This window comes from Erinaceus europaeus, chromosome 1 (genome assembly GCF_950295315.1).
Source record: "Erinaceus europaeus chromosome 1, mEriEur2.1, whole genome shotgun sequence".
In the NCBI taxonomy this organism is placed as follows: Eukaryota; Metazoa; Chordata; class Mammalia; order Eulipotyphla; family Erinaceidae; genus Erinaceus; species Erinaceus europaeus.
In genome coordinates, this window is record NC_080162.1 from 96,349,675 (window position 1) to 96,374,777 (window position 25,103).

General features: G+C 42.9%; 1 protein-coding gene across 3 annotated transcripts in view; it reads left to right on the plus strand.

Moving 5' to 3' along the window:
* WDFY4 (WDFY family member 4) overlaps positions 1 to 25,103 on the plus strand; it is a 358,549-nt gene that overhangs the window by 118,106 nt on the left and 215,340 nt on the right. Inside the window, exons 21-27 of one of the 3 annotated variants that reach the window (XM_060191378.1) lie at positions 888 to 1,033; positions 2,054 to 2,165; positions 3,494 to 3,684; positions 6,639 to 6,791; positions 18,710 to 18,783; positions 22,384 to 22,545; positions 23,878 to 24,150. In XM_060191378.1, coding sequence (XP_060047361.1) covers positions 888 to 1,033; positions 2,054 to 2,165; positions 3,494 to 3,684; positions 6,639 to 6,791; positions 18,710 to 18,783; positions 22,384 to 22,545; positions 23,878 to 24,076 — 1,037 coding nt within the window. In that variant the 3' untranslated portion in view covers positions 24,077 to 24,150. Of the gene's footprint in view, positions 1 to 887; positions 1,034 to 2,053; positions 2,166 to 3,493; positions 3,685 to 6,638; positions 6,792 to 18,709; positions 18,784 to 22,383; positions 22,546 to 23,877; positions 24,152 to 25,103 lie in introns of those variants that run through there. The other 2 variants (XM_060191396.1, XM_060191389.1) reach the window with 2 other exon arrangements.

Consider the following 25,103-nt stretch of genomic DNA (forward strand, 5'->3'; position numbering starts at 1 on the left):
AAAAGTGCAAGGGCCAGCACTTTTCCCAGTTTGAGCCCCCAGCTCCCCACCTGCAAGGGATCACTTCGTAAGGGGTGAATCAGGTCTTTAGGTGTCTATCTTTCTCTCCTCCTCTCTGTCTTCCCCTCCTCTCTCAGTTTCTTTCATCCTATCCAACAACAACAACAGCTATGACAATAACAACAGTAACAACTACAACAAGTGCAACAATAAGGGCAATAAAATGGAAAGAGTGGCCTCCAGGAGCAGTGGATTCCTAGTGTAGGCACTGAGCCCAGCAATAACCCTGGAGACAAATAAATAAATAAATAAATAAATAAATAAAACATAGGTTAAACTTTAATTTTTCTTCTTTTTTTTGCCTTCAGGGTTATCACTGGGCTCAGTGCCTGCACTAGGAATCCACTGCTCCTGGAGACTATTTTTCCCATTTTGTTGCCCTTGTTGTTATTGTTATTGTTGTTACTGCTGTTGTAGTTGTTGGATAGGTCAGAGAGAAATTGAGAGAGAAGGGGAAGACAGAAAGGGGGAGAAAAAGTTAGACACCTGCAGACCTGCTTCACCACTTGTGAAGCAACCCCTCTTCAGGTGGGGAGCTGGGGGCTTGAACCGGGATCCTTACACCGGTCCTTGCACTTTGCACCAGGTGCACTTAACCCGGTGGGCTACCACCTGGTCCCTTAACCTTTAATTTCTACAAGCATCAGGGTAAGACTGATAAGGAGAGAACCTGTAACATAGATGCATGACTAACAGATATGCAGTGTTACAACATGTAAATATTCTCTCAGTGGTTACTTTGTCATATAAAAGTAGTCATTCAGCCTTCCAAGGATTAATTTCTCCGTAAAGTGAGAGTGAATATAGTTGCAGATGTGTTGTTTTAGGAGAGGACCCTGGTGTGGAAGCAGTGTCCCTGGTTGCAGAAGAAAAAGTGTCCTTCGGTCTTCACGTAGCCAGCTCCTCCACCACCAGTGTTGTAGACATCAGAAACACTTACAATGAGGTGGACAGTCGCCTGATTGCCAAAGAGGTACATACACGTTCTGTCTTCTATTGTTACCCCCTTTCCCAGTCAAGATTTTATCACTGACTTTTGCTTTTCTACTTGTGAATGCTAATTGTTACAAATGGGTAGATGTGTACACGCAAGTGCCATCTACTTTAACAGTTAAAATAGACTTTGCCCTCAGGCTGATGGCAAACCCTGAGAATAAAGTTTTATTTGTAACCTCTCAGACACAAAATAGTTGCTCATCGATCTTTACAGTAAAGTAGGAGCCCACAATATTAAAAAAAAAAATTTTTGTGTGCGTGACTCTGAGAACTCTGTTGATTGAACTTCTTTTTTGGGGGGAGGTGCTACTGGTTCTCCCAAAATGCAAATTATTGTTTGAATGTTTGCACTTGTTTTACAAAGCCAATTTACAAAATAGCAAGCAGATCTACTCGTAGATAAAGCTGTCTTTGACATACTGTTTTCTGCCTCATACATAAAGTAACTCTTTGGCTTGCTGCTGATGAATTTGAGCTGATTAGTATATATATTCTGTCCAACCTTGGAGACAGAGAGCTACCTCCCTTACTGAGAGCAGTGGGAGAGCAGAGATTAGGTTCCTTCTGATGGAGGAAGCTAGGGTTGCCATCTTCCTGATCTTCTGAAGCCAGCAGGACAAGCTGAAAGACACTGGATACCCCTGAGCCCTAGAAAGAGGTAACTCTGGCCTCTATGGCACTGTTCTATCTACAAGTATCCTCTGGTCCTTTGTGTCCTCTTAGTTCCTCACTTTGAATGTGTTGTACTTTGGTAGCACTTGCTTCACTGAAACTGTTCCCTTATGATTTATATGGAGCCTGGGAGGCAGGACACAGGAATACCAATTTTGGTTGCAGTCCCCTGGCAGTGGTTCAATCATTACGCATTCATCAACCATCAGGTGCTGAGTGCCAGCACTGAGTCAAGTCTCAGGTGCTTGCTCTCCATGAGTTCATGAACAAGATTCCTTCCTTTCCAGGAAAATGTCTAAGGACTAATGGTTGTCAATTTCTCTAGATGAACATCCCATCTCGTGACAATGTCATGCCTGTGTTCTTGCTGAGAAATTGTGCTGGTCACCTCTCAGGGTCTCTGCGAACCATTGGAGCAGTGGCTGTGGGTCAGTTAGGTACGTCAGGTCTTAGACATTTACTATTTTTTATTTTTAGGAACAAAAGACTCATGTTTAATCAGTGCTTTTGCTGTCTGTAAGTCTGTACAGCAGGCAGGGTGGGGAAGAGTGTTAGGGTGCCAGGGTAACAGTTGGGGTGTTAGCTCTGTCAGAAGGTTGATCTCTGGTGAATTGGTGCTGGTGCACCTGGTTAAGCACACATAACACTCAGTGCAGGGACCTTCACAAGGATCTAGGTTTTAGCCCCTGGCTCTCCACCTTCAGGGAAGATACTTCAAAAGTGGCAAAGCAGGTCTGCTGGTTCCTGTCTTTCTCTTTCCCTTTCTACCTTCCCTTCCCCTCTCTCTTTCTGTCCTATCCACTAAAATGGGGGAACAATATCTGCAGTGTATTCATAGCGCTGGCACTGAGCCCCAGCGATAAGTCCAGAGGCAAAAAAAGGGGGTTGTTCTACAATGCATAAAAGTCCACCCATCAGATGCTGCCATGATGCCAACCTGACCTCCCTGGGCAGATGACCCCACTAATGTGTCCTGGAGCAGCGCTTCCCCAGAGCCCTACCCCAGTAAGGAAAGAGAGAGATAGGCTGGGAGTATGTCAACACCCACATTCAGTAGGGAAGCAGTTACAGAAGCCAGACCTTCCACCTTCTTCACCCTATAATGATCCTGGGTCCATACTCCCAGAAGGATAAAGAATAGGAAAGCTATCAAGGGAAGGGATAGGATATAAAGTTCTGGTGGTGGGAACTGTGTGGAACTGTACCCCTCTTATCCTATTGTATTGTTGATGTTTCCATTTTATAAATAAAAAGTATAAAAATTTGAAAAAAGCCCACCCACCTTTCTGCAACTGACAACAGGTAGTGAATTCAGTTATGTGCAGACTGGTGTCTACATACAACCAAGCTTGTCATGGACACAATGAAGCCTTTGGTTGGGTTGGTGTAAGTGATAAATAATCAGCAGTGCAAGAGGGCAGAATTAAAGCAGCAGGCTTGTACACGGGTCTAAGCTCTCAGGATCTAATGAGCAGATAAGAGCTGAGACTGCTAGAGTGACTAGCAAGCCAAAGCTCAAAGGGCAGTGATCTGATTCCCCCAGCCTTGAGCTGTTTCAGCCTTCTAGTGACCCAGAAAGGACTCAGCTTACTAGCTCTCAGTAACTTTACACCCTGCACTTCTCCCAGGCTCTCCCATGTACAGAGGCCCCTTGGTGAGTGTATACTGGCCTTGGCAGCACATGTGCTTTGATAATGCTGTCAGAGGAACTTCCATTGCAATAAAATTGTGAGGTACTGATGCGATGCTCCTCTATTCCACCCAGGAGTAAGGGTGTTTCACTCCAGCCCTGCAGCCAGCAGCCTGGACTTCATTGGTGGTCCTGCCATCCTCCTGGGCCTCATTTCCTTGGCGACGGATGACCATAGCATGTACGCAGCTGTGAAAGTCCTGCACTCGGTCCTGACCAGCAATGCCATGTGTGACCGCCTGATGCAGCACATCTCTGGGTACCAGGTGATGCTACCCTCTCACCTGGGTCTGTTTCTCCCCACAGGGGACTGTCACCCTAGGAGCAGGGATGACCTTTGATCATCCAAGTAGATATTTCCACCAGGGTAACTTCTGGATAATGAAGGCAAAAGCTCCTGGATCCTGAGACCAGCATCCTTACAGCAGAGGGACAAGTGACAGTTAGCCAAAGAGAGAGACTCTGATCAGAATGTGGCTACTCTTCACTTCTTAACTTCTCTGATCCCTACATGGTAGATACTCAGTGCTTAGTAAGATTCATAAAATGAATCAATAAATGAAAACAACATCCTTAATTAAATGGCTTGCTCAGAAGCAGAATGAATAGTAGACTTTTTTCTCTGCATTCATTTGCTGTCTGAATGGTTGGATGTGAGAACTGAATGAGAACATAAACCTATATAATCAGTTGTTTTTATCAAAAGTGTTTCTCTTCCCCTTCTCAGATTAGGTCACTTCTTGCCGAGTTTGATATGGTGTATTGTCATAATGAAGGAGAAAAGAGTATTTCAGACTAACACTACTAACTTGGGGGGATCTAGTATAGATGTGTGATCCTTACTACAATGATTAGGAAAAGGCTACTTGTTGCCAGTAAGCCTGGATGAAAAGGGAAAGAAGGACCAAAGCCAAACCAAAGAACATGAGTTGGTTTTATCTAAGAAGTCAAGTGTGGGGCTGGGTGATGACACACCTGGTTGAGTGCACAAGTTACAATGCACAAGGACCCGGGTTCAAGCCCCTGGGCCCCACCTGCAGGGGGAAAGCTTTGTGAGTGGTGAAGCAGGGCTGCAGGTGTCTCTCTGTCACTCTCCCTCTTTATCTCCCCCTACCCTCTTGATTTCTGTTTGTCTTTACCCAATAAATAAGTAAAGATAATTAAAATTAAAAAAATTATTAAAAAAGAGTTAAGTGTGAACATAATTATGACATCTTGAAACAAAATAGAATGGTTGATTTTTAAAAGGACCTTCTGACACCAGTGTGGAAAATGTATTAGAGTACTGAAATTTGGGCAGTGAACTGGGATGGAGTCCAGCATGATCTGAAACTATATTTCTGATGTGGGAAGACTTGGTATCTTTGTGAGAAGTCTGAATAGATATCACAGGAATATAACTGGAGCTATGTCCATACAGTGCTATGGGCAAGAAGAAAAACAGACATTTGGCACCTACTAGGTGTGATTGTCTGGGAGACATTAAAGGTAAAATACCATGTGAGATGGAGCTCAGGGGGGTAAGTAGTACTGTTAGTATAAATGTTAGAGTTCAATTCAAGATAATGATATCAAAACCAAGGAAGCTGATGAAGTAAAGAGCAAGTAATAGAAGAAATTGAGGAAGCAATGAGAAGCTAACTACACAGAGGTTGAAAATATGATTAAACGCCAGTGATAGAGATTGATAGGAAAGAGAAGATAGGGTTTTGTCAGAGACTGAAAGAAGATGGTTGGCATGGTCAAACACTGCCAAATGCTGGTAAATAATAACAGGTACTCCCATTTGATTTGGCATCTTGAAATCATGGTTGACTGACTTTCTTTCCTTCCTCTCTCCCTTTCTTTCTCCTACCCACCCTTCTGTCATCACTAGTGCTTCACCACTCCAAGCCAACATTTTTTTCCCGCTAAAAAGAGATAGATACAGAAAAAGAAACAGAGGGAGAGAGGAAAGAGAAAAATATCATAGCACCAAAGCTTCCCGGGTGCCAGTGTAGTGGGAGCTGGGTCATGTGCAGGAGAAAACAGATGGGTTATCCTGGTGAGTTATTGTAGGACTATGTGAAAGCTGGGTAGAGCTTAGGGGATCTCTCCCATCCTTGGATGGAGGTCTAGAAAGACACCCGACTTGTTGGCTTCTCCCATATAGGGATGAGCTAAGAGGAAAAAGTCTTCCATGACTCAGTTTGCCTTGTTAGTCTCTCAAGCCCACAGAAAGTCTACAAGCCTCTCACACTTAGTGTCCCCTGCTAGTAGGTCAAATGGCTGCCTGCTTGAGGATTCAGTCAAAGTTCACTATAGTCATTCAAAGTTCACACATTTACTGTAAGTTCACCTTTTGATCATATAGGAGAACACACTCTATCATACCCTTGCCAGTACCTTGGCAGTGAGACACCCAAATCTATTTCCTTGCCTTTTATATCTATGATTTATATCAAGCCTTGTCTCTTTCTGTTTCATCTCATTCTACTGGTTTAGCCACTATGTTTTTCTTAATACCTTTAGATAATTATGATGCCCACATGGAAAACAATTGTCTTGACCTTTTGGTATCACATCAATTCTTGTCGTTCCTACCCCTCCCCACTATAGGGGTAAGCTGACCTTTAAGAAACCTGTAATTTCTGACATATGTGAAAAATGACCTTTGTTCTGTTTGATATTAAGCCTTATGTTCTACCCTAAATAAACTAGAGGTTCATACTAGGATCTCTCTTGGCGCTTCCTTTCTTTGTACATGGTCACCTTGAACCAGTAGCAGGAAGGCCAGTGGTTTACCTCCTGGTTGGAGGCACTCCACGTGAGCGCCAGCAAGTTATCTTGCTGGTCCCACTAATGACTTTTCTAAGGCAGGTTGACAAGGTGGAAGCAGTAGGTTATTAAGGCAGGATCAACTAGAGGAAAAGGAGAAAGGTTACTGAGAAATAGAGGAGGAAACCAGGAATAAACAGTATTCTAGGATCACAGGGAAGAGAGTGAGAAAAGAGTAAATGTCCCTAAAGGCCAAGTCACACAACACAGAAGAGTGGAGATGCTGGTGGGAAATAGTAGCCAGAGGAATTTGTGCATGTCTGTTTTTTGAGGACATGAAGATGAAGGGAGCAGAGGTTTCAGAGCTGAGCTGAGTAAAGGTGCCGTTGGGGAAAGGGGTGAAGAAGAAACAGTCCTAAGAATGTTCTCTTGAGGAAACTGTTTTGTGTTTAAATTTTTTCAGATAATGGCATTTCTCTTGAGGAAAAAAGTCTCTCTCCTCAACCATCGAATTTTTCAGTTGATCCTCTCCATTGCTGGCACTGCAGAGCTAGGTTTCAAGTCTTCTACTATCACCAATTTTGGAGTTTTCCAGAACATCCTCTGCAATTTTGAGGTAAATTGGGGAACTGGTCATCAGCCCCAGAAGTGTGTGTGTGTGTGTGTGTGTGTGTGTGTGTGTCAGAGACTGTCAGACAGACAGAGATACATACCCCAGGAGATAGCAGACAATCTTTTCTCTCAACCAGCAGGTCAGTTTTTTCCACAGTAAATGATGGTGGTGAGAGGGAAACCAAAAAAGACTTGGGAGCTGAGAGGCCCTGTTTATAATTAAATCTGATCATCAGTGGACTGTGTGGTCTTGGGCAAATCCGTTAACTTCTTTCAGCTTTCATGGTCTCATATGAAATGGAGACTGAAGACACATTTTGTTCTTCTGGCCAGCGATGTACAGTGAGTCCAGGAGAAAACAAGGCAGCATGCAGTATAGGTTTTAGGAATAAAAAAAAGTTAAGAAATAGTCACTAAGGGAGGGAGAGGCAGGGGAAGGGTGTTAAGTAAAGAGCAACCATATGCTAGGCAGTGAAGAGCTAGAGCCAACTGCCTTCTGCTAGGATGGAGTGCACCAGTTACATACATTTCTTTCTTTCTTTTTAAATTTATTAGTGATTTAATAATGATTAACAAGATTATAACAGGGGTACAATTCTACAAAGTTCCCAACATCAGAATTCTGTGTCCTATCCCCTTTATTGGAAGCTTCCCTGTTTTTTATCCCTCTCTGGGAGTATGGACCAAAATTCTTTATTTAGAAGGTGGAAGATCTGGCTTCTGTAATTGTTTTTCTACTGAACATGGATGTTGGCAGGTCAATCCATACCCACTGAATGTTTCTATCTTTCCCTAGTGGGGTAGGTGAAGTTCTGGGACACATTGATGAGGTTGTCTTTCCAGGGAGGTCAGGATGGCATCATGATAACATCAGCAACTTGGTGGCTGAAAGGTGATATTATATTCAATAAATAGGCACACAAAGATGGGAATAGAGAAAATGAAACTAGGAGTCTTTGAAGGAAGATGGGGATCTTTTTTAAAAATTTTATTTATTTATTTTTATTTATTTATTCCCTTTTGTTGCCCTTGTTGTTTCTTTATTGTTGTAGTTATTGATGTCATTGTTGTTGGATAGGACAGAGAGAAATGGAGAGAGGAGGGGAAGACAGACACCTGCAGACCTGCTTCACCGCCTGTGAAGGGACCTGCCTGCAGGTGGGGAGCCGGGGGCTCGGGATCCTGACGCCGGTCCTTGAGCTTAGCGCCACCTGCGCTTAACCCGCTGTGCTACAGCCCGACTCCCTATTTTATTTATTTATTTATTTATTTATTTATTTATTTATTTATTTATTTATTTATTTCCCTCCAGGGTTATTGCTGGGCTCGGTGCCTGCACCATGAATCCACCGCTCCTGGAGGCCATTTTCCCCCTTTTTGTTGCCCTAGTTGTTGCAGCCTCGTTGCGGTTATTATTGCCATTGTTGATGTTGCTTTGTTGTTGGATAGGACAGAGAGAAATGGAGGGAGGAGGGGAAGACAGAGAGAGAGGGGGAGAGAAAGATAGGCACCTGCAGACCTGCTTCACCGCCCGTGAAGCGACTCCCCTGCAGGTGGGGAGCCGGGGGCTTGAACTGGGATCCTTATGCCGGTCCCTGCGCTTTGCGCCACGTGCGCTTAACCGTGTGCTTAACCCACTGCGCCACCGCCTGACCCCCTATTTTATTTATTTTTAAGAGAGATGCAGAGAGACACAGAGAGAGAGAAACACCAGAGCACTGCTCAGCTCTGGTTTATGGTGATGTGGGGGATTGAACCTGGGACTTAGGAGCCTCAGACATGGGAATCTGTTTGCATAACCATTATACTGTCTTCCCCACCTGGGAACCTTTTTTAGGTATGTTCCATGTGGCCCTTGACTTTAGTAATGTTTGCCTGAGCCTGATAATTAGCATGTGGGTGGACTGAAAGTATTGGCTGGGAAGATGGTGTTAGAGTTGAGAATAGTGCTTGAAAGCTGTATGAGGGCAGAGAGTAGCTCCCAAATATGAAAAGAAGATATGAGTACCATTAACAGTAAGCCCCATTGGTCTGACCTAGGGCCCATATCTATTTATATATTTAGCACAAGAGCCTATGTAACCTCTGTCAGTCTAGGCTCACATTTCATGGTCATGGCTAGGAACATTCTATGCTGTACTCATTTCAGGACCATCTTCTAGAATGACATAATAGATTGACCCAGTCAGTCTCCCTTAGGAGAATAGGCCAGTCCCTACCATTGTTACTCTACAGTGAGGGTAAGGTCCTGGAGAGGCCCACAAGAGGGCTTATGATGACATTCCTGATGTAAGTGACCAGTGGCACACACTAGAAGAAGAAGAAGTGACCAGTGATGATGAAGAGAGAGATCTGTTAGAGGTCTAGGCCCATCATATCAATGTGGGAATCCAAGGATTCCCTAACTAGGGCCCCAGATTATGGGGTGGCTTGGAATTTACTAAAAAGGCCATCATTAAGCTGTGCCAGTCTTTTGCCCTTATCTAGCGTCTGTACTTCTTTTTAAAAATTTTTTTTTTTATAAAAAGGAAACACTGATAAAAACCATAGGATAAGAGGGGTACAACTCCACACAGTTCCCACTACCAGAACTCTGCATCTCATCCCCTCCCCTGATAGCTTTCCTATTCTTTATCCCTCTGGGAGCATGGACCAAGGGACATTATGGGGTACAGAAGGTGGAAGGTCTGGCTTCTGTAATTGCTTCTCCGCTGAACATGGGCGCTGACACTTAGATCCGTACTCCCAGCCTGTCTCTCTCTTTTCCTAGTGGGGCAAGGCTCTGGGGAATCGGTGCTCCAGGACACATTGGTGGGCTTGTCTGCTTCTGTATTTCTTACTTTGTCTGAGGAGGTTAGACTTGAAGTGACTGAGAGAAGTGAAATAGGGGATAGGAGAGGAGGGTGTCTAGGGATAAGTAGTAAATATTTGATTAGGTACTTTATGGGATCTTCTTTAGGTCTTTCTACTTGCTGGCTGAATTTATTGAGTCTAAGTCTATTAATAGTGGATTACTATGTACTTTTACTTTGAGGTACATACTAAGTTAGGTGCAGGGCATCCAGGGAGTAAGAGGACAGTCTGTTCAGCTTTATAAAGTCAGGATTCTGGGACTGAATCTTGCAGAATAGATCAAGGGGGAGAAGGGGAAGAATATTCAGGTAGAATCATGTGTGCTGTTTGCTACAAGTAGGAATGAGAACCACCAATTGGTTCTCAATTAGAGGACATGTGTCTTAGTGGGTGCCTGTGGGGGTTCTTTCCTTTCCTTTCCTTCTTTTCTTTTTTTTAAAAATTTATTTATTTATTCCCTTTTGTTGCCCTTGTTTTCTTATTGTTGTAGTTATTATTGTTGTTATTATTGATGTCCTCATTGATGGATAGGACAGAGAGAAATGGAGAGAGGAAGGGAAGACAGAGAGGTGGAGAGAAAGATAGACACCTGCAGACCTTCACCGCTTGTGAAGCGACTCCCCTGTAGGTAGGGAGCCGGGGTCTTGAACCAGGATCTTTATGCTGGTTCTTTGTGCTTTGGACCATGTGTGCTTAACCCACTGCACTACTGCTCGACTCCCTCTTTTTTTTTTTTTTTTTTGTGGTCAGAGGTTAGACTGGAGGGCAGGGGAAAGAAGATAAGCTAATGGTGCATTTTAGCCATGCAGGTTTGGGGTCCATAGAAATATTTAAAAATCTGGGTTTTCTTTCTTTTTTAAAATTTTTATTTATAAAAAGGAGACACTGACAAAAACCATAGGATAAGAGGGGTACAACTCAACACAATTCCCACCAATAGAACTCTGTATCCCATCCTCTGATAGCTTTCCTGTTCTTTATTCCCTCTGGGAGTATGGACCCAAGGTCATGGTGGGTTGCAGAAGGTGGAAGGTCTGGCTTCTGTAATTGGTTCCTCGCTGAACATGAGTGTTGACAGGTCAATTCAGACTCCCAGCCTGCCTCTCTCTTTTCCTAGTTGGGCAAGTCTCTGGGGAAGCGGGGTTCCAAGACACATTGGTGCGTTTGTCAGCCCAGGCAAGTCTGGTTGGCATCATGTTAGCATCTGGAACCTGGTGGCTGAAAAAAGAATTAATGTATAGAGCCAAACAAATTGTTGACTAATCATGAACCTAAAGGCTGGAAAAGTTCAGATGAAGAGTTGGGGAGGGGGGTCTCCATTTTGTAGATAGTTAGTAGTCCTATTTCAGTTGTATTCCAAAGAGCCCATAACTATACTAGTTTTTTTTTCCCTGAGCCTGACATCTGATATGCAGGTATATCTAAGTTATTGTCCAAGGAGATGATGTCATGCCGGGAAAAAGGACCAGAAAGCTGGATCAGGGAAGAGAGTAGCTTCCAAATATTGATGGGGTTTACAGTCAAAAATCTGTTTTTATTTTTACAATGAAAAATAGGATATGTATATTGTAGTGTGTTTTCAATTACAGAAAAATGGGGAGGACTAGGATTTCTGAGAGCTAGAAAGCAACTATTACAAACTTTGCTTTTCCTACATTGCATTTCCTGTATTTTCTAAACATCATATAGATGCATATACTTAAACATGTATGCATACACATTTGCCAAATATGATTATGAATATGGCTATATGTAACCATAATGATTATATACCTGCATAACTATATTCACAGTCACAGCTATGCTTTATTTTGAGTCTTGAATTTTTTCACATGAAATTACATTACATTTTTCTTTGTGTGTGTGTATACACATCTGTCTTGTAGAGAGTTCCTGGCTTCTTCATCACTCTCTGTTAAATTCTTAGATGCTTTCAAAATACCTTCTGTTAGGAATACTGTTTGAGATAGCAGTCTTATGCATACATTTACTCCACTTTTAAAAATATTTCCTCAAATGGTGTGAAATTGATCCCCAGCATTACATGTAACAGAGTGATGCTCTCGATGAAAAATAATGTTAGAACAGATGGGGAGTTGGAAGAGAGGTAATGGGTGCTCAAAACTGGGCTTAGAGGAAACTGTGTAGTCATCAATGTATACACTAAAAAAGATAAACACTTCACTAAATGAAAGGAGCCCACAGATCACAGTATTAGAGTGACTAAAACAAACAAACAAACAAAAATAAAAACCCAAAACAAAGCCCACCAACCAAAACATAATTTAGAAGAACAAGAAAGGAAAGATGATGATGAGAACAATTAAGTAAATAGAAAAAGAATGCAGAAAGGATCTACAGAGTCAATAATTGGTTCTCATAAAACAGGTTAATTTTATGAGATTGGTTAAGAAAAAAAAAAAACAGGAGGCACAGCTAAATTCTAACAGGAAGAAAAGGGAGAGAAAAACTATGGAGGAGCAAGCAATTAGGTAACAAAACAGTGGAATCAGCAACAACGTTGTACCAGTAAGATGTGAAGACTCAGCCCATCTGGACAATCTTATGTAAAAATTAAGTTTCCAAATAGACTGAAAAAAAGGGGGAGCCTTGATGGGGATTGTATTAAATTTGTATTTTTCTCTGGGTAGAGTAGTAGTCATTTTGCTGATAACTGTAAACTGCTAATACCCTCAATTAAAAATATGTAGGTTAAATTAAAAGTACTAGAGAGAATAAAATAAAATGTACAAACAACATCCACAAGGAAAGTTCTGACCCAGGGCCTTGGTGAGGAAATTCTACCAGTCAGGAAATAGGTCATTGGAGCCTCATAAATTTCCAGCACTCCAAGTTTATTTTATGAGCTAAGCTTGATTGATACCAGAACAAAAAAATGGATACTATGAGAAATGAAATAGCACAACAAATATTATTCTTAAACATAGCTACAAAAATCCTAAATAAAAACAAAGGCATAAATAGAACATTTAGCGGATAGAACCAGGTTAGAATGAATACCCTGGACCTGGATCTGAAGATATATTTCAGGATTACAGAGGAAACCAACAAGACCTGGGCACACTGGGAAAGGACACATGCATAAATGGCTGTATTTGAAATTCTGTGGCTGCTCTCAGGAAGCTTGACTTCAAGGTATCCTTGCCACAACTGTAGTACAGGAAGCCAACATGTTTCCTTAGCCTATTCCTGGGATGACTATGGGCACTATCCCATTTCCTCCCAGAGTAAACCATTACTTCAAGTGAGCTGGCACATTTCAAGCTGACATTAACCCACCCCTAGGGATGTCCCGTCACGGGAAGTATGCTGAAGGTAGAGTGAATAATACCTTTTGAAGACAAGGGCTTAAGTGATGACTTTACAGTGCACAAGGACCCATGTTCAAGTCCCTGCCCCCACCTGTAGGGGAAAAGCTTCATAAGTAGTGAAGCAGGGCTACAGGTCTCTCTCTCTCCCTCTCTCTCTCTCTCTCTCTCTCTCTTTCTCTCCCGCTCTCTCTCCATCCCTTCTCAATTTCTGTCTCTAAAAATAGGGCACTGGTTGATAGTGCAGCAGGTTAAGTGCACATGGTGCGAAGCGCAAGGACCAGCTTAAGGATCCTGGTTCGAGCCCCAGGCTACCAGGCTACCCATATGCAGGGGGGACGCTTCATGATGGGTGAAGCATGTCTGCAGGTGTCTATTTCTCTCCCCCTCTCTGTCTTCCCTTCCTCTCTCAACTTCTCTCTGTCCTATCCAAAGACAACAGCAGCAATGACAATAATAACAACAAGGGCAACATAAATGGGGAAAATAAAAGCCTTCCAGGAGCAGTGGATTAGTAGTGCAGGCACCAAGTTCCAGCAATAACCCTGACAAAAAAAAAAACTATATAGAAAAAGAGAAGGCAGAACTTGGTGCATACTCTTCTTGTCCTGTGTCCTCCCATTCTTCTTTCCAATGTCTCCTGTGAGCCCAAGTATTTGTTACTTATTTTATTTTCATTTTAATTTTTTAAAAATACTTTATTTATTAATTAATGAGAAAGATAGGAAGGAGCGAGAGAAGGAAAGAGAAAAACCAGACATCACTTTTGTACATGGGCTGCTGAGGATTGAGCAGGGGACCTTGTGCATGAGAGTCCAATGCTTTATCCACTGCACCACCTCCTGGACCACTTTTTTTTTCTTTTCATTTTCTTTATTTGATAGGATAGAGAGAAATTGAGAGGGGAAGAGGTGATAAAGAGGGAGAGAGAAAGACATCTGTAGCTCTACCTCTTGTGAAGCTTCCCTCCTGTAGGTGGGAGCTGGGAGCTTGAATTTGGTAATGTTAAACTATTGAAAGAGTATGTCTAGGACCCCTGTTAAGTTAATCAGAAAGTCTAATCTCTTTCATGTGTACAGGAGGTACACACATTACTAATATACTCTGAAAGTTTTCTCACAAAAAAATGAATGAATGAATAGATATGGCTGGTATTTCGAAGACATGTAACCAACACTGACAAGACACTAAAATAAAATTTGAACATTTGGAAGGAGAGAACTTTTACAAGAAGTTTTCTAGTATTTACCTACATCAATAAAATAGGGACAAGGATCTATACCGTGTATTCAAAGGCCAACTGAAGGTCATTAATAAGTCTAGCAGGGAAAAAATGTGTATCAGAAGTCAGGTGAAGGGGGCTAGCAGGTGACTCACCTGGCCAAGTGCACATGCTACTGTGCTCAAGGAATAGGGTTCAAGCTTTGGGCCACCAAATGGGAGCACTTGCAGTTGGGAAGTTTCATGGAATTGTGGAGCAACTCTCACCTTCTCTGCTTCTCTCACTCTCTATCTAGAGGAAAGAAAAATAAAAAGAAAAAGGACCACCAGAAATGATAAGAGTAGTATAGACACAGAGCCCCAGCAATTACACCGATGGCAATATATATATATGTATGTATAATGAAGAGGGGTGAGGAGATTTGAAGTAGAGAGAATGGGCTTCTGTAGGAGAAGAAAGAAGATAATAAAGGAGGGAGGTTCTGGAATTGCAATAGTAAGCCTGAATCTGATAGTAGAGTAAAGAAGAGGAAGTTGTGAAAATAGTCAGTGGTTGATGGGATACATGTTTAAAGGAGAGGGAAAGTTTTGAGATGTGAGTGGGTTGCAGGAGAGAGGGTGAGGTCCTGAGGACTGATGAGCATCACGGGGAGGGACAAGTAATTGAGAAGTAGGAACTGGCGAGATTGTGAGGAGATACAAACCTTATACTTTTGTTTTTTTTAGAGGAACATACCAGCTCCTGGAAGTGAGGTGGTCTCAGGAGAATATTTGATACTTTTTTCTTTGCATATCCAAACAAACCCTTAGTTTAAAGGTTATAAGCAATAGGACAACAATGGAAAGGTTAAAGTATTCCTGTTTCTGAAAATTCAGGTATTCGGTATTATAAATAGTCATTTGTAAAAGAACTAGGTAGTCTCAAAGGTGTTGTTGCAACTTCTTATTGTTCATGCCACATGCTGCTTTGTAGGCTCCTGTGTTATTTTCTCTGTTCCCCCAGTTCCCAGCACTGTGCTGGGAGCTACAGTGGCCCACCCAGGACAGTCAAATGCAGCTGTCCTACCTCTGTGTATTTCAGACGGTGATTGTGCTTACTTGAGTTGGAAATTGGTCAGCTTGTTTCTAGCCCAAGAATAATCCACTTATTTTGTTTTGGTTTACTTTGCATTTATTCTTAAGAAAAATCAGTGTCTTCTTATGGAGTTTTCTCTGTGTAGCCTTTGTGATACTAAGTCCTAAGGACGTAAGGGTCCTAGATCCTAAGGGGTGGTTTCTGCTTTCACAGCCCTCCTGATATGCCTCAGAGTTTCTGTTGCTTCCTGTCTTAAATAAAAGGATGGAGCTGTGGGTACCTACTTGGTTCAGGTGAAGGTAATTATTGACCTTACTGGGTCTCTATGCTAACCACCTATAGGGGAAGCCATTGGGAGGCTACATTTTGAAGGTTAGACAATGAGCTCCTTAGTCAGACAGAATTTGAAACCTGTTTTTATCAATTAAAAATCAGGGGGCACTAGACAGGCTACTTACAAACTCACTCTTCTTTCTTTTTTATTGTCTCTATTTATTTATTGGATAGAGACAGCCAGAATTTGAGAGGAAGGGGGAGATAGAAAAGGAGTGAGACAGAGAGACACCTGCAGCCCTGCTTCACCACTCAGGCAGTTTTCCTCCTGCAGGGTGGGACTGGGGTGTTGAACTGGGGTTTTTGTGCACTGTAATGTAACATGTGCACTCAACCAGGTGCACCACCAAGAAGCCCCTAAGATCATTCTTTTTTCTTTTAAATATATATATGTACATCTATATGTATATATATATTTATTATTGGATAGAGACAGATCAGAAAGAAGGGGAACTTCCCCAATATAGTAAAAGAAAGTTATAGTTATATAGTGTCCTCAGAGGTGAAACAGAGAATAAAATGTTGGATTGTCATCATATGTTAGAATGATTCACTGGTCCTCTTATTAATTAGGGAAAAAAATCCTAGTTCTACCTAGTACTAGAGTATAAAATTCAAAAATGATCATAGAAAATTCTATATCTTAATGAAACAATAATGTTATGTAATATTTTTGAAATAAAAGATAAAATTTAAAAAAAAGAAAGAAGGGGGAAGATAGGGAAAGAGACAGACAGGCACTGCAGCCCAGCTTCACTGTTTGTGAAACTCTCCCCCTGCAGGTGGGGACCAGGGGGCTTGAACTCATGTCTTTGCACACTGTAATGTGTGTGCACTTAACCAGGTGCGTCACCTCCTGGCTCCTAAGCTCCTTCTTTTTATACTGAACATAGATAATGGTACCATTTTTGGAATGAGTATGGCACTTTTCACCTCCAGCAATTGGCATCTTTTATAACTGTGAACTTTTCTTTTGCTACTTTTTGAGTGCATGCATGCTTATAATCTCATGCCTGAAACATCTAGATTTTGGGTTTTAGATATTGTCCATATTTGGAACTGAAAAACAGCAGAGCAGTCTGCAGGGAATAGAGATGAGGTGTAAAGGCACACAATCAACATGGCCTCAGAAAGATGTTAGCAGCTACATTTGTTTACTGTGTATATAAACACACTGTATGGTTACATCACCTTCAAAATATCAGAGTGTGTCATAACTGTCTCACTCTCAGTTCGATTGTTCATAAGGGAATTTAGCTTGTGCTGCAGATTTAATGGAGAACTCAAGAGAGTGTTGTATGCACAGTTGATGTAGCATAAAACATAAAAGGTGAGAACCAATTTTTAACTCCAGCCTTAATTCCCAGAACTGTCACTGAATTGCTCTGTCTCAGCCTCTGATATCTCATCACTAAAGTGGGATTGTCAGCATTTGCTTTTCAAGATGCCTGAGGATGTGTTTGATGTGTGCACAGAGAGGATGTGGGTCCTAGGGTGGGGCTGACACAGGAGGTTGTCAGTGAAGGTGTCTGAAACTGAGGCCCACTGGTGCGGAGAAGAGGCATGATACCAGGACTTGTCCTCAGGGGAATCATTTTCTTCTTCTTTTTTTTTTATTTAAGAAAGGATTAATTAACAAAACCATAGAGTAGGAGGGGTACAACTCCACATAGTTCCCACCACCCAATCTCCATATCCCACCCCCTCCCCTGATAGTTTTCCCATTCTCTATCCCTCTGGGAGCATGGACCCAGGGTCATTGTGGGTTGCAGAAGGTAGAAGGTCTGGCTTCTGTAATTGCTTCCCCACTGAACATGGGCGTTCACTGGTCCATACTCCCAGTCTGCCTCTCTCTTTCCCTAGTAGGTTGAGTCTCTGGGGAAATGGAGCTCCAGGACATATTGGTGGGGTCTTCAGTCCAGGGAAGCCTGGCTGGCATCCTGATGGCATCTGGAACCTGGTGACTGAAAAGAGAGTTAACATACGAAGCCAAACAAATTGTTAAGCAATCATGGACCCAAAGCTTAGAATAGTGGAGAGGAAGTGTTAGGGGGGGTACTTACTGCAAACTCTAGTGTACTTCTGCTTTCAGGTATATATTTTGCAGTAGTTTATGGATACGTGTGAACATATGCTCTCTCTCACAGAAACTGGTGTATATCTAGGTTTTGGGACTTTGTTAGAAAGTGAACCACCTGAGATGGAATTAGAGTATACTATGAAAGGAAAGGTCTCACCCGAGTAATGAAGCTGAAGGGTTGTCATTCCACACGTGAAGTCTCTGGACACAGTCTGAAGTGAAGCATGTTGAGGTGGCAATCATGTTGTTTAGGTTGTGATCAGCAGATGCAATATTATTTGATATGAATTGGGAGAGGCATATGGGAAAGTAGACCCTATCCAATGGTTCCAGGACTGGGGGAAGTAGAGGCTCTATAGTGGAGATGTGAGGTTCCTGCTGTCTTAGGGTTCAAAAAGACAGTCGATAGTTAATGTTATCATCACATTATTTGGTAATTGGGTTAACTTTGAAAAGTCCTTTTGTCAGGGTTTGCTGTACAGGACCCAGTATCTTGTATATAGCTGTGCGATTGATTGCTTCTGATCTACTTGGTCTAGGCTTTTGAGAGAGTCTGCATATCAATTACACAGCCTATATATTAAAAAGATTCAGTTTGTGTTTTGAAAAACTTTGAGACATACAATTAATTTTCCCCCTCGTATTAATTAACTAGTGATTTATATGACTACATTTTACTAGGAGTGTACATAAACAACATTCCCACCACCAAAAAACTGTGACCCATCCCTCCCACCTACTCCCACCCCCCACTGGCCCAGGAAGCTGCATGTCTACCCCTCACCACAGGGCTTTTACTTTGGTGCCCTACTTACAATTTGGTCAGGTCCTGCTTTTAGTTTCCCTTTCAGATCTTCTTACTCAACTTTCTGTGTTCTGCTGGGAGAGCTGGTCTAATTCTGGAACCCACAGATTGTGTGGTAGTCATCCCAGACAGAGCAAACCGTGTTTGGCGCCCCCATTGTTTCACACTGCCTGGAAACCCTTCTTCATACATGTTTTTGTTTCACGCATTTTGTTCTGTCTTTCAGCTCTGGATGAATACTGCAGACAACCTAGAGCTTTGCCTCTTTTCTCATCTTGCAGAAATTCTTCGGTCACCAAGGTATGTTGGGTTCTGGTCATCCCAGGGCTTAGAACCAAAGGCTTCTGGCCAAGAACAGGGACTGCAAGGCAGGTAGCCAGTGACTTCTTTCATCTCTATAGTTCTGGATCCCCACATGGCTGCTCATCTATCTTAGGCTGTTGAGACTACTATAACAAACATATCATAGGCTGGGTGACTTATAAGCATAAAAAAAAAAAAACCACTTCTCACAGTTGTAGAAGCTGGAAGTCTAAGATCAAGACTGTGGATGACTCAGTGTCTATTTTACAGAAGGTTGTCTTCTTTGTAACTTCACATGGTAGAAGGGCGAGGGTACTCCCTCTCTCACTCAAATGGATTGTTAATTGAAAAACTGTTGTTTCGGGAGTCGGGCTGTAGCGCAGCGGGTTAAGCGCAGGTGCAAAGCACAAGGACCGGCATAAGGATCCCGGTTCGAACCCCGGCTCCCCACCTGCAGGGGAGTCGCTTCACAGGCGGTGAAGCAGGTCTGCAGGTGTCTATCTTTCTCTCCTCCTCTCTGTCTTCCCCTCCTCTCTCCATGTCTCTCTGTCCTATCCAACAACGACAACAACAATAAAACAACAAGGCAACAAAAGGGAATAAATAAATAAAAAAAAAAAGAAAGAAAAACTGTTGTTTCACAAAACTACTGTCTCAGAGGTACAGTTTCACATCTCTCCAAAGTATATGCTCACTTATCCTACCACCAAGGTTCCCATTCTCTTTTGTTCTTCATTAAAAAAAAATATTCCCTTTTGTGGCCCTTGTTGTTTTATTGTTGTAGTTATCATTGTTGTTGTTATTGGTGTTGTCTTTGTTGGAGAGGACAGAGAGAAATGGAAAGAGGAGGGGAAGACAGAGAGGGGGAGAGAAAGGTATACACCTGCTGACCTGCTTCACTGCTTGTGAAGCGACTCCCCTGCAGATGGGGAGCTGGGGGTTCGAACCAGTGTCCTTAATTCGGTCCTTGTGCCACCTGCACTTAACCCACTGCACTGCTGCCCGACTCTCCCCCTTTCTCTTTTGTAAATACACTAATCTCATTCTTGAAGGCATCTGCCTTCATGACCTCAACATCACCCAAAGGGTTCCCCTCAAAGTACTGTGGCACTGAAGGCTAGGTTTTCATATATGAACGGGCATGGGCACCAATATTTAGTCTATAACCTTACCCCTGTTTTTCTCACTACTCCACAGCATGGAGCAGGGCTGTCTCCTGTGGTAGTTTCTGGAAGAACCCTGCTAACACTAGCAACTGGCATCTTCTCAGGGTCTTGGTGACTCCAGTAATTACTCTAATGAAGGCAATACTTCTTTGTGTTTCAATTGGCCTCCCAGCCCATTCTGTTTGCTTTAAGTCACTTTTTTTTCAATTAGATAGGGTTCTTTTGGTTTTAATGAACTAAAATAAAGCTGTAGCTCAAGGAGGCTTGAAATGGAAAAAAAAAATGAAGAAGGAATCAGCAAGGTGGCTTACGTGGTACTATATGCAAGACTCCAGATTTGAGCCTCAGGTCATCACGTGGAAGTATTTGTCAGGGGAAGCTTCACAAGTGGTGGAGCAGTACTGTGGCATCTCTTATCTCTGTGTCCTTTACCCATTCTCTAGAGGAAAGAATAAAAAGGAAGAAGAGGGAGTTGGGCGGTAGCACAGTGGGTTAAGCGCATGTGGCGCAAAGTGCAAGGACCGGCGTAAGGGTACCAGTTCCAGCCCCAGGCTCCCTACCTGCAGGGGAGTCCCTTCACAGGTGGTGAAGCAGGTCTGCAGGTGTCTGACTTTCTCTCCCCCTCTGTGTCTTCCCCTCCTCTCTCTATTTCTCTCTGTCCTATCCAATAACGATGACATCAATAACAACAACAATAAAAAAGGGGCAACAAAAGGGAAAATAAATAAATATTAAAAAAAGGAAGAAGAAAAAAAGGCCACTGGGAGTGGTGTAATCATGCAGGCACTAAACTTCAGCGATAACCCTGGTGACAGAAAGAAGGAAGGGAGGGAGGGAAGACGGAAGGAAGGAAGGAGGAGAGGGAGGAAGGATGAAAAAAAGAAGAGAGGGAAAGGAAAAAGAAAAGGAAGGAAGAAGAACTGTAATTGTTTATACAGTTGAACGTAGGAGGAGATGGTAGCATGTGGTTTGTATGTCTGAGATTTGTTGCCATTCTCCCTGAGATTAGTCATGCTGTCTCTGCATTTTTCCTTGCCGACTTCATTTTGGCAGGCCTTCTGTGATAGCGAGGCAGCTGTAGCTGGCCATGTTTTCTTCCACAAAGCGCAGTCAGCAGAGGAAGGGTTTCCTAGAACTGAATGGACCTTGCCATTGGGTGGTTTCACTGAGACCATCTTTTAGATCACATGACACAGCTCAGAGCATGACTTCCCCACTGGAGTAGGTGGAGGGAGCTAAAAGGAGGTTATTTTCAAAGAAAAGTATTAGCATAAGGGAAAAAGGGAGCAGGGAAGCCAACAAATCAACCTAGCTACTTCCTCAAGGGTTAGGATATTTGCATGCATGCACACACGATTATACACAGATGTGCACCACACCCAGCTGGTTTCTTCTAAGTCATGATAGTATAGCAACCAGCAATGCCTGCTAGAGTTTGAATGCATTTTAAAACATCTTGCTTTTTTAAAAAAACATCTTGCCATTCAGTCAGTTGAGATAGAGTATCTACTGTAGATACTCACTCTCTTCATACTCAGTACTCAGGGCCAGAAGTTGAGAGAAGCAGAGCTCCAGATAGAATGCAGAAAGCCAGGCAGCTCATAGCTGGGAAAAGAAAGAGGACAAGAGATGGCAGGAATTCACAGACGCATGAACGCACCTGTCCCCTGTTGAGCCAGAGTTGTGACATATAGAACTGGTTTGGCTCTGCCTCTTTTGGTTAGCCGCATATGGAACTCTTCTCATTTTTAAACTCCTAATGGAGGAATCCACTCATCTTACCCTCCTCCATCTTTTATTTTCCATCACCACTTTCCACTTTCTCTACCTCTTGTTTTCTAAAAACATGAACATTCATCCTGGAAGATTTTTTTTTTTTAATCCAGGGGAGTAGAATTTACTGGAAATTGGATTTGTGATAACCCTAAGGAGGGGGCTGTGGATGCTTGAATCTTGTCTTTTTTTCCCCTTTGACTCTCAGCAGCCTATTAATCCACTTTGTGGTTTGGGGTGGGCAGGAAGAGCACACACCCAGACAGGCTCCTGAAGGGCCCATGCTCCTGGCTGTTGGGAAGTGCTCAGTGGTCACACACAAGTCTGCTGTTTTTGTTCTGAGTTTTCTGAGACCAGCATTAGTTTTCCCTGAGGCTTGGAACTTAAACGTCAATAATTGAGGGCAATAAATGTCTTTGAAGGCAGGTTCCGGGGGCTGGCGGTAGAATGGCAAAGGGAGGCATCCCCCAGTGACTCTGGCACTCGGCAGACACATATTCAATGGGTGTCTGACAGAATTTTGAAGAGTTGCCAAGAGAACATTGGAGTCCGAGGACCATGGAGTGAGCCCAGCCTGGGAAACCTTTCTAACAAAAAACATAGCAAATTTGGTTCATTCCAGTAAAAGCTTTTATTGCTTCTCTCCTGGGCTCACCAGGGAAGGACCCCGCAATGCTGAAGTTGCTCATCAAGCACAGCTTATACCCAAGCTCATTTTCCTCTTCAATGAGCCAAGCCTCACCCCCTCCAAGATCCCCACCATCATTACCATCCTGGACTTTCAGCTGAGGGGCCACTTCAATATCCAGGACTTGCTCAGGTATTGCCTCAGGCTTACTGGGGGAAGGGCAGGACCACAGGACTGTTTTGTGAGGGAAGAGAGACCCCATATCTCTCCTGCTTACATCCAACCCAGAGTCACTACTTTTCAGGGTAGTGTCATATTCTATTTCCTTCTAGAGAGTTCTGCTTAGAACTAAGAGTTGAGGCGAGAGGTGGGTTTGCTGGGCTTGGTACTGGTTCCTGGTATTCCAACACATCTCCTGCGCCTGCCAGTCATTTAAGAATTTCCAGGGTTGGCAAAATAGCTCACCTGGATAGTATGATGCTTTTTCATATGCATGACCCAGGTTCAATTCCAACTCCTACTACCACACTGGAGGAAGCTTTGGTGTAATGGTCTCTCTTAATCTCTCCATTTCCATTATTTTCTGTCTTTATAAAAAAAGAAAGGAATTTCCATCCTCACTACTGTTGACTCAGTAAGCTTGCCATCTGCACACTTCCCAAAGGACAGTCCCAGCTGGCATGATATTTATCCATTTCATGTTCACCACTGCCCCTCTTTGATATTCAGTAGAGAACAGGGCAAAAGTTAACTGCTCTTATGACCCCTGACCGATTTTTTTTATTATTATTTTATTTATAAAAAGGAAACACTGACAAAACCATAGGATAAGAGCGACACAACTCTACCCAATTCCTACCACCAATACTCCATATCCCCTTCCCTCCTTTGATAGCTTTCCTATTCTTTAACCCTCTGGGAGTATAGACCCAAGGTCATTGTGGGATGCAGAAGGTAGAAGGTCTAGCTTCTGTAATTGCTTCCCTGCTGAACATGGGCATTGACAGTTCAATCCATACTCCCAGCCTGCCTCTCTCTTTCCCTATTGGGGCAGGGTTCTGGGGAATCAAAGCTTCTTCCCTTATTTGGGAGCTACTCTCTTCCCTTTAGCTAGCTCTTTGGTCCTTTTTCCAGCCATAACATCATCTGTCCAGACAATAACTTGGATACACCTGCATATCAGATTTCAGGCTCAGGGGAAAGAAAAAAAACAACTAGTATAGCCATAGGCCCTTTGGAATATAACTAAAATATGCCGACTAGCTATCTACAAAACGGAGACCCCCCAACTCTTCATTTGCACTATTCCAGCCTTTAGGTTCATAATTAGTCAACAATTTGTTTCACTTTATATGTTAACCCTGACAGATTTTTACAAATCTTTAGAAACGTTCTGATCCCAAAATAATGTGACTTCCCTTAAGCCTCCCCTTGATGCTACATTTTGGTCAATCAGTGTAGAAAACCTTTTGCAAACACAGGTTAAGCTTGTAATAGAGTGTTTCCTTCTCTCTTTCCTCTAAGAATTGGGCTGTTTGTGGTGTATACCCTCAAGCCTTCCTCAGTGAATGAGAGGCAGATCTGTTTGGATGGAGCTCTGGATCCTTCTGCACCTGGTGTGAAGATGGTTCCCAGATGCCAGTCTGAAGGTAGTATGGTGACTCTCAAGATGTTTTTCAGAGAAACATGTTATGGGGCCATTTCATACAGTGGGGGAGGGTGAGATTAAGGAAGAGTCATGGACAGTCATGGACAGTCAGCATAGTTTTATGGTGCAGGTCACAAATCCAGGCAAATTGTATTTTCTTCCTCTAATACCCGGAATTGGTCTCCAGGAATCAATTATGTTCTCTATAGACCAGTAGGCGAGATCCTTCATGCTCTAGACTAGATACTTGCTGGTTGAGTTCTCCCATCCTTGCTGCCCCAGTGAGCCCCAACGTTAGCATTCTGACACACTTGCAAGTCCTAATGTGTGCTGGGCTTTCCACCATCCATGCTTTGTATATGTTTGTTTCCTCTGCAGGAATGCCTTCCCTTTTCATTCCACTCCCTAACCACCCCACAGAGCAATAGCCAGTTCCAACTCTACCAGACCAGATAAGAAACCTTTTTGCATTTTTCTTTTGTTTTAAAAAAACATCTTTTTAGCAAGGACTGGCGTAAGGATCCCGGTTTGAGCCCCGGCTCCCCACTTGCAGGGGAAATCACTTCACAAGCAGGTCTGTAGGTTTCTGTCTCTCCCCTATCCAACAACAACGACATCATCAGCAACAATAACAATAATTACAACAACAATAAAAAAACAAGGGAAACAAAAAGGGAAAAATAAATATAAAAAAATGAAAAAAATCTTTTAATTTACTTTTTATTATCTTTATTTATTGGATAGAAACAGCCAGAAATTGAGAGGGAAGGGGGAGATAGAGAGGGAGAGAGAAACACCAGCAGCACTGCTTCACTACAAAGCTTTCCCTCTGCAGGTAAGGACCGGGGACTTGAACCCGGGTCCTTGTGCATTGTACCATGTGCACTCAACCAGGTGCCCCATCACTAGGCCTCCCTTTTTGCATTTTTCCACCAGAGTTATTTCTGAGGCTCAGTGCCTGCATGGAGACCATTTCCCGTATCTGTTCCCCTCCTCTTTCTCTTGTCTTTCCAGAGAGAGGGGAGGGGGGAGAATAAAAAGCAGAGAGCTGCTGCAGCACTGTTCCACTGACTGTCAAGCTTCTACCTTACAGGTGGGGTTC